The 9,277-nt window shown below is 49.0% G+C and overlaps 1 protein-coding gene across 1 annotated transcript; it reads left to right on the top strand.

Annotated features, from left to right (window-relative positions):
• The first annotated feature begins 6,113 nt into the window (after positions 1-6,113).
• LOC123167268 (squamosa promoter-binding-like protein 10) lies at positions 6,114-8,806 on the top strand. Its single transcript, XM_044585093.1, has 3 exons — positions 6,114-6,876; positions 7,708-7,892; positions 7,984-8,806. Exons 1-3 carry the CDS (start codon positions 6,209-6,211, stop codon positions 8,346-8,348), a joined length of 1,218 nt encoding a protein of 405 aa, XP_044441028.1. The 5' UTR covers positions 6,114-6,208; the 3' UTR covers positions 8,349-8,806.
• Positions 8,807-9,277: the final 471 nt, after the last annotated feature.

Genomic DNA, 9,277 nt, shown 5'->3' on the forward strand with positions numbered 1-9,277 from the left:
CACCAAGTTCTCCAAGAACTTGACTGATAGGAAATCCACCACCAGAAAGAAATTTCTTCTCAAAGATTTCTCCGAGGTCCAGGAGAAGTGGCCTATGATTATTGAAGAGGAATGGAACGTTTTCAAGGCGCGCAACCAGGGCCCTCTAGTCGATTACAGGGCATCATAGGAGAGGGACCTGTGATCAAAGACATTGACTAACCACATCCTCGTTGGGAACAAGCTCAAGTGGGACACGCAATTTCAGCAATTCAAAGACCCACTTGAATATAACTATTCAGGGTCTGGTACCATTATGACGAGAATAGGGGACATTTTTCGCGGATCACCAAACGAAGAAACTCGAGGAAGAACTGGTATATAATTAACCCGACTCGCTTAATTATGTTTATCCTACTTATGTCAATTTCTTCACAAGTAGTACATATTGTTCTTAGTAGTTCACGTTCATACCGTAGGCATGACAATATGCGGATCCTGCAAACTCCAAGGGGTCCTCGGCAAGGTGGGACACTTCTCTTAACCGGCCAATCAACGTGACCCTCGACAAGGCCGCATTACAGCCACCCGCGCAACTGGCCCTGTGAACGCCGCCGGAGTCGGTGCCAAATGATACTCATACCGAAAACCACGAGATGAAATGGCAGAGAAGGAAAGCCAACAAGGTTTGCCTCGAATAGAAAAAAAATAATTATGGCCACAGCCGCGACCAGGGCCGACCTCCAAGCACGCATTGACTCGCAAAGCCGAGCCCAAGCCCAAGCTATGGTGCCTTTAGTAATCGAGAGCGTGAAGCGCTGGATCTAAAATGGTGAACTAGGAAACATTGTCATCAAACCAACCGTCAGCACATCAAGCATGGCGCCCAAGGCTAGTAGCCCCTCTATTTGTTTCGTTGGCACCCGTCGCCAATGGCTGATCTCAACGCTCTCACGGTAAGCGGTACATGCTCAACATATTTCATTCTTTGTTGCTCTGATCTGTTATTTCGAATAGACCGAGACCTCAGAAATCTTAATCAACTGAGACTAAGGAAAACTCAGTAGTTGAGCCTTAGCAAAACCATAAAAATTTCAGTGCGACTCGCATAATTATTTAGATCTCTGTCATCCAAACGTTACTAAAGGACACTTGTATATGTGTAATGTGTGTGCGTGGGGTGTACGTGCAGTGTAGTGATGTGCGTGCATGGCCTTGTTCCATGTAAAAAAGAGGTCAAGTAAAACACATACATCGCAAGTAACTGTGTACGAAGGCATGGATTAAAAAAAAAACATCTGCTTCAGGTGTGCTGCTAGCCATGTAGTATGAGTGCATTTACCCGGCCGCGTGGTAATTACGTACGTACGTTCAGTACGTGCAAATGTGCCGGCTGCGCGCAGCTGGTTGCTGCTACAATTTTACTGTGCATCACGTACGAAGGCATGGAGTACATATAAGAGAAATGCGTCGGTGTGCACGTAGGACCGGATCACTGTGCATGCATGTTTTTTCTTACCGTCTGGTTATTTAAGACGTCCGTCCAAGAGCGAGAAGCCTAGATGCAGAAAGCAGACGGCACTGTACACGATACGGTAAAAAATGGCAGGGGGGAGTGTATATCGTTCCGGTACCGAACTTGGCAATTTTCTGAAATAACCGTTATGGCATCTCCAATGGCAACCCACAAATTTTCTCCTGTATCCGTTCCGTGGATAGAGTGACCAGTCAGCGGACACGGATGCGGGACGATGCCATTCAACGCTAGCCGCATACCCTTCAACCCGCATTTTAACTAACCGAACAAAATTCATGCAAATCGGCCGATATTCATCAAAGTTTGGATAAAAATTAGCACAAATCATCTATACATACCATGCAAATTAAGTCTAGTACAATAAGGTCTCGAATTCGACTAGATCCCGGATGTCTACCTCTTCAGCTCAACCAACAGTGTGTACATGCAAATGGTCATCCCTCTATCATGCGGTACACCACAGCAGCGCGTGCGGGCTATATATAATGTGTAGACCAACATTGAGTGAATGAATCAATCGATAAGTTGAGCAAGACGAAGAAAAACTTACGATCTCGTCCTCCGCCGCGTGCAATGGCCACCATGCCTCAAGCTGACGAACCATGTCGCAAAACTTGAAGACGCTAATCTGGATAGCGCGACAGCGATACGACAATGACCTCATGTTGCGTGGTTGAATTATGTACATGTCGTAGGGCGCAATGTGCTTTCGTGCGTGAAATTTTTCATGCACTTGCTTGCTCCTAGAAGGGCCCCCCTCTGCTCCTACCTACGAAATCTGTGGATACGGCCAGCCACGCATCACACAACAACTCATCCTCCATAGTCGAGTAGCTCACCATCTTTCGTACTCTAAAAAACGACATAGAATTTGAAAATAAGCTCAATGACATTTGACCGAACACTTGTCGGGCGTGGTGTCCGCCATGGAGGTCGTCGACAGGGGGCGGAGTGTACCTAGGTACAAACAGCTCCAAGGTGGAAAGCTCCATCCTAACGGCGAGCGGGCGCGTCGGTGCTGGTTGCGGACGTCCGGCAATGCCTCTGTAGCGGCCGGAGACGTACAACAGCGGCAGTGAAGGTGGAGGGTGCGGATGCAAAACAAGGGGGAGAAAGGGCGGGGTGGAAGGAAATGGGACCAGGAGGGGGATTGGGTGGGCGGTGGTGTCGAAGTCCTACGTTTCGGGTGTTGATATTTTGTAAGTGATACATGTGGCACAGAACATGTTGAAGCACCACAAATATAGATTCTTTCAATGGTGATTGCAAATAGCTTACATGTACCAGCAATATTAACAAATTGCTGATATTTCACTGTTGCAAAACGTCTTGTTGAGCTGTGACAAGGGGTGCAAGTCTATATAGTAGGTAATTTTTCTTCATCGACTCATCAATTGTCATTCATTGACTATAATTTAATTATGAGCATCAATTGCAATTATATGAGGTGATGTGCATGTTTGTTGTTATGGTTATGTGCTACATTTTGTACTGTCAACAAGAAATTCAACACTGTTGCCAACTACATGAATAATGCAAAGGACTTTTGCTATGAGCCTGACCGTGCTTTCGCGAAACATCATTGCATTATATGTACAAAACATTATGTATGCATGAATTCACCTATAGTTCAATGCATTTGCTTCCCCAAACATAGCTTACAATATAGAAATATATTTAGCAGAATCAGCGATTACATTAATAGCTTGATTTGCGCTTATTAAGCAAGCTTGTGCAATTGCGAACTGTCACTTGTTATTATGTATATTCTAAAAAACTTGTTATTCTGTAAAAAAAAAATATTCATTTAAGCCATCCCATGATTTTGCTATTCTATTGACAAGCATGCCATCAAAGGGTTTCTTCATCCACAACCCAGTTATTCCTCACGCTCCAAACTCGTATAATGTTAGTTAACTAAGTTTCATCATCTAGGGGGTAACTTAAACATCTCATTTTCTTGCTCAAAGAAAATAGCTCATGTTTCCATTGAGTGTTGGCTAGCTGCTGGTGTGTTAACAGAGAAAAGCCGGGCTGCACCAGACAGCAGCCAAGCTGCCCTCAAGGAAGCACCAACTGCTCCATGGCTCCTTGGTAGGTGTCGTCTGCCCGCAGGAAACAAACAGAAAATGATCATATCACAAGTGTGGTGGTCTTTGTTTAGTCCTCTCCGCTTCCCTTCGCTTGGTCTTTCTGCATGTCTGCTTCGTTTTTCTATAGAACGCAGGCATGCACACATGATCAACTGGACGTGCAGTCTGTGGTTCGCCTCATGCAGGGACCCAACAATATGAAAAACCCTCTTGGGGAAAAAAAATGAAAAAGAAAGACGATGGTTCCTGCAGTGTTTCCTTCTGCTCCCCCACGACCTACCCAACCCTAACCGCCTGCCTCTGCTCCCCGTGGTCGGCTGGCGTTGCGGTGCACCACCTCGTCATCCTGGCCTGCCCTTAACCTGCCCCCACCGTCGTGTTGGCCACCGCCACGACTACCCTCTAGAGCCCTCCAAACTACAGCAACTTCGATGACCCTGCACCCCTGACCCGCACACGTCAAGTTTTGGACTCGCTCCCGCTAGCTCGCGCTCATTCACAGTTTGGTGTCGCAGTGGCTAACGATCGTCGCTGTCGCTCCTCATGTCAACCCCGCCTTTGGCCTCATGCGAAGAAGAAAAGGACTAACGCGGAGATCAGGTACCTGTTAGTTAGCAAACGCTCTAATAAAAAGGAAATCCTAAAACCTGCAGTACACGTTACAGTGTACAATTTGTGGACTGCACAAGTAGTGTAAGAGCGACCCCGATGCATTTTGATGAGAAAAATCTTGAGTAAAGGACACAAAAGGTCGAGGACACATCCGGCCCAAAGAAGATCACGTGAGTGCATGTTCGAATCAGCCTCGTATTTTGATTTTGCAAGCACAAGAAAAACAGTGAGAAATAATCAAATCAAATCGATAGCGGTATAGTCCACACGAGCGTCCACGCATGTCTTCCCTGTGAGGGGTATATGTTTCTCTCTCCAAAACAACCACGGCGACGTGTTGCAGCGGAACACCAAGGAGAAGGCCCGGCCATCTTCGTCCAGTGAGGCAGCTGACACATGCATGCCAATCCCGGACAAGCTACCCGCCAAAGAGTAAGGCCAACTCGAAAGCACCACGTCAAATGGTCCGGTCACGTTTGTTTAGGGGTAAACGGACAGAAAACACGGCATAATATGCGGGAGCAAACGGACAAATGTTTGTTTTCGTCCGCTTTCTAGCCATTTCCAGTCTAAATTTGGGGCGTGTTTGCGTCAAAACGGACACGGACGGACGGGCGCAACGCGTGCCCTTGTCCTCCCCTGGCTCGCCCCTCGGGACACAGTCGCCCATTTTTCTTCTCCCCTCCCCCCACCCACTCCAGCCGCCCCCCGCCTCACTTCCCCTGCCCTAGCCGTCACCGATACCATTTTTCTCGGCTGCGTCGCTATAAAGCACGGCCGCCTAATTTTAGCGCATCCGGCCACCGGAATTGGACCGGATCCTACCGGATTTGAGCTCACCGGCCACCGGAGGTTGCGCCTTGCCATGGATTGGCCGGGTACTGGACCGCATAGCCTCAGCAACGCCCCTAGGCCGCATGCAGGTATTGATTCCGTCTCTAGCCGCTCAGATCCATCACGTCGGTGGTTCGCTGGCAAAGACAGGCCCGGCCGTCGTCCGGGCTCAGTGTTGGCCCAAAGACTCGGCGGCGCACCGTTGCCGCTCATAAAGTGCGACGACTACCTGCGAAAGGTCGTGCACTGCGTGTACAACGCCGGAACATTCGGGATGGGTGTTCCTCAAGTGCCAAAACGATGGGGTATGTACTTGTTTTGCTTGGTTGTGCTCCCGGATTCAGCACATTTTCGATAGCTCTTTGCTCAAACTCAATTTTTTTGTGTAGGATGGATGCAAGTTTTGGTAATGGGAAGAAGAATACATCGTTCTACTGACAGAAAGAAAGTTGATAGATGTCCGTGCACTCGCTACAAGAATAGAGGCTATAGATGAGACTAAATGCGAAGCAACGTCTATTTCTATAGAATCGAAGAAGAAAGAAGTATGCAAGATCGGGAATCCGCAGATCAAGAATGAAGGTATTGAGAAGATACTAATCCAACTTTTGGGAGCAGTTACGGAAGTTGGATATCTTTTAAGATGTCTATTTGTGGTTCTTGTTTTCTTTACTCTTGCTATTCTAGTCGAGAATTGATGAATGTACTTTAATGTATCAAAAGAATCGTTGGGAAATAATATAAGAAATGCAGCCTAAAAAATGTATGCGAACAAGATGCGGCCAAAATAAGGCCGTGAAAACGGCCGGATGCCGCCTCATTGTCATTTCCAAACGGATGAAATCCGAAGGACGTCCGTACATTGGAGTTGCCTAATTGCCGACGGACACGCACACACTCATCACTCTCCTCCCCTCAACTCTCCATCACTCTCTCTCTCTCCCTCTCTCTACCCCACAGTACACTACGCCCATTGCTCTCTCTCAATCTCTTCTCTCTCCTGTCTGCCTTTTTAACCACCTCTGCGCCCTCCACCACCTTTCACAGCACAGCACAACCACACTGATTCATAGCTTAGCCAACCACACGCCTCCCAGCTGCTAGCTCCCCCCGTCTTCTCTTCTTGAGCTCACACCGACCACTCACTCGGGCCATGATGAGCGGCGGCAGGATGAACGCGGCTGCGAGCGACGACTTCCCGTTCGGGGCAATGCAGCCGCCGCCCTACGTCGGCTTCGAGCACGCCGGCATGGTCCAGGCCGGCGGCGGAGGAGGCCAGCGCCACCAGACCGCCATGATGTACGACAACTTCGACTTCGCGGCGGCCGCCGCCGCCTTCGGCCAGTTCCAGGAGACGCCGCACCAGCAGATGCTTGCGCCGCCGCGGAACGGGAGCGGCGCCGGCGGGCTCCTCCCCATGGCTCCGCCGCCCATGCCCGGGATGCAGCTGCAGATGCCGCCCATGACCATGCACGGCCACGGCGACGTGTACCCGGCGCCCGGGATGATGAAGCGCGAGGGCGGCGGCGCGGGGGACGCAGGGAGGATCGGGCTGAACCTCGGCCACCGGACCTACTTCTCCCCCGGTGACATGCTGGCCGTGGACCGGATGCTGATGCGGTCCCGTCTCGGCGGCGTGTTCGGGCTGGGATTCGGCCGCGCCCACCACCAGGCGCCTCGGTGCCAGGTGGAGGACTGCAAGGCGGACCTCTCGGGCGCCAAGCACTACCACCGGTGCCACAAGGTGTGCGAGTACCACGCCAAGGCCGCCCTCGTCTCTGCCGCCGGCAAGCAGCAGCGCTTCTGCCAGCAATGTAGCAGGTCAGAGTCAGACTCATGTTCTTGCATCAACCCTCTCTCTAAAAACGAAGGGGCTGTTTGTTTCTAGGCCTAATCATGCCACACTTTACCATACAATGCTGTCACACTTGCCTAAGGTTGGACCCTATTGTGGCTTGTCTAAGGTGTGGCTTGAACCAGACACAAATTCTTTAAAATGAAAAACACAAGTTGGCAAGCCTAAGGGAATCTTGCCACACTTTTTGAGTGTATGTGATGTGGGACCCTATTGTGGCTTGTCTAAGGTGTGGCTTGAACCAGACACCCATCCAAATTGGTCAAACTTGCCTAACCTTAAGTGTGGCAACCTTAGACAAACTTAATCTCATACCAAACAGCCCCGAAGATAACTCATGTTCTTGCACAAGTATACTCCGTACTCGTGCTAGGTTGCAGGTTGGCTAGTGGGAACTGTTTGTCTTTTCAATCTTCGCTCTGTTTTTGGTTCATCTGGCCTTGTCCTGTCTCAAATAAAAAAGACAACACAAAACACTACTCCTTGTTGATCGAAAAGAAAAGGTGATCCAAAAGGCAGCGTTCTTCGGGCAGGCTTTTGCCCACTCCAGACTGCTGCGTGCTGCGACGAGCGGCTGATCCTGTGCCAGGCTTTTGCCCTGGCCATATCTCTGCTTTTCTCGCATTGACCAATGTTGTGTGGCGGTGCCAGTGGCGACTAGACTTTTGCATATGGGTTCACATGCATGCATGGCTTGTTGAGCTAGCTAGAATTTTAAGTTTTTTTTAGGTACATACAACTTGAATTCTGTTTATGTTTAGCTTAGCCTAAGTTGTTGTACTTTGGATCGGATTTAGGTTCCACCTGCTCACGGAGTTCGACGAGGCCAAGAGGAGCTGCCGGAGGCGGCTCGCAGAGCACAACCGTCGCCGGAGGAAGCCGGCGGCCGGCAGCACGGCGGCGTCGTCCAAGGATTCGGCTCCGCCTTCCAAGAAACCCAACGCCGGCGCCATCTCCAGTTCCTACCCTGCCGACAACAACAGTAAGATGACACGTTCGCTTTATCTAATTCCTAGTGCAATGATCACCATTTATCGGGGCTAATTTGTAAGCACGTACGATCTGTTGATCAGCGCTGAGCACGACGAAGTCGACCATCTCCTCCAACACGAGCGCGATCAGCTGCCTCCAGCAGGGCCAGGCCAGTGAGGTAGCGGCGACGAGGCCGACGGCGCTCACCCTCGGTGCGGCGCCGGAGAAGGACAACCAACAGCGGCAGCTCAGGAACGCCATGCAGCTCCACCACCATCAGGAGCAGCAACACTTCATCACCTCCCTCTTGCGCAACAACATCAATAACAGCAACATCCTGTCGTGTTCCTCGGTGAGCTCCAGCACGATGCCCTCGGCGGCGGCGGCGGCCAATGGCGAGGTCTCCGACCAGAACAACGACAACGCCAACAACAGCATGCATATGTTTGAGGTGGACTTTATGTAGATGTTGAATCTTGAGCATTAGGCTTAACATAATTATGATCTAACAACTGTTAAAACACCACACTAAGAATATCACATCTAAGCTCCTAACCCTTGGATCTAACCTGTTGTAACTATCGTGAAAGGTTTGATTCTCGTCGCGCACGTCCCGCATCGCTCGCCCGCACGTGGCTTTCACTCGGGCCGTTGCTTTTTCTTTTGTTTGCCCGTCTTGTTGCACCGGCGGCCTGTTCTTTTTTGTCGTTTTTGTATTTTCTGGGCTGTGTTGTAACAATTCAACAGGCCATCCGTTTCTATGTCCCCATATATATAATGTACGTACGATATAGCACTCGTCGGTTCACATCTCACTCTTTTCTGTCCCGTTCATGATTTTTTGTTAGTACGTGAAACACTTTTTGAAGTGTGCGGGCATTTATTAAAATTCATGAATTTTCTTTCTGTCAATACTTATTTGAATGTGTGATTTTTAAAATTCATAAACATTTAAAAATATATTTGAGTATTTTCAAATCAGATTTGTTAAATCTCATGAAGATTTTAATAATGTCTTATGTAAGTTGTGGTTCATCCGATCAATTTGTTGTACTTTTTACGCAAACTTGATCCTGATTCATTTTTGTCGTGCGCATCCAGCATCATCGCAATGTCCAATTGTCAGCCGATTTTTTTCTAGGCCCTTTTTGTTCGGCTTCTTCCTCTTTTTTCTGGAAATTTTCTTGGGTTCTCTTGGTCGATTGTTATTGGTCTACTTTGTAGAAGCGGAAGAGACTTTGTTTGTTGCCTCTATGATCACCTTCATTCTCCTGCTCCTTTGCGTCTTCTCATATTTACTCTTCTTTCTCTTTCATTATAGCTGGCACCATTTTTTGTCCGACGTTTTTTGCCCCGGTTGCAACTCCACCTTTAACATGCAACTGGGACCATTTT

This window comes from Triticum aestivum, chromosome 7D, assembly GCF_018294505.1.
Source record: "Triticum aestivum cultivar Chinese Spring chromosome 7D, IWGSC CS RefSeq v2.1, whole genome shotgun sequence".
In the NCBI taxonomy this organism is placed as follows: Eukaryota; Viridiplantae; Streptophyta; class Magnoliopsida; order Poales; family Poaceae; genus Triticum; species Triticum aestivum.

Coding starts and splice junctions, on each gene's coding strand:
- LOC123167268 (XM_044585093.1), top strand. CDS start 6,209: ATGATGAGCGGCGGCAGGATGAACGCGGCTGCGAGCGACGACTTCCCG. Junction 6,877..7,707: donor TTCTGCCAGCAATGTAGCAG/GTCAGAGTCAGA, acceptor GATCGGATTTAG/GTTCCACCTGCTCACGGAGT. Junction 7,893..7,983: donor CTACCCTGCCGACAACAACA/GTAAGATGACAC, acceptor TCTGTTGATCAG/CGCTGAGCACGACGAAGTCG.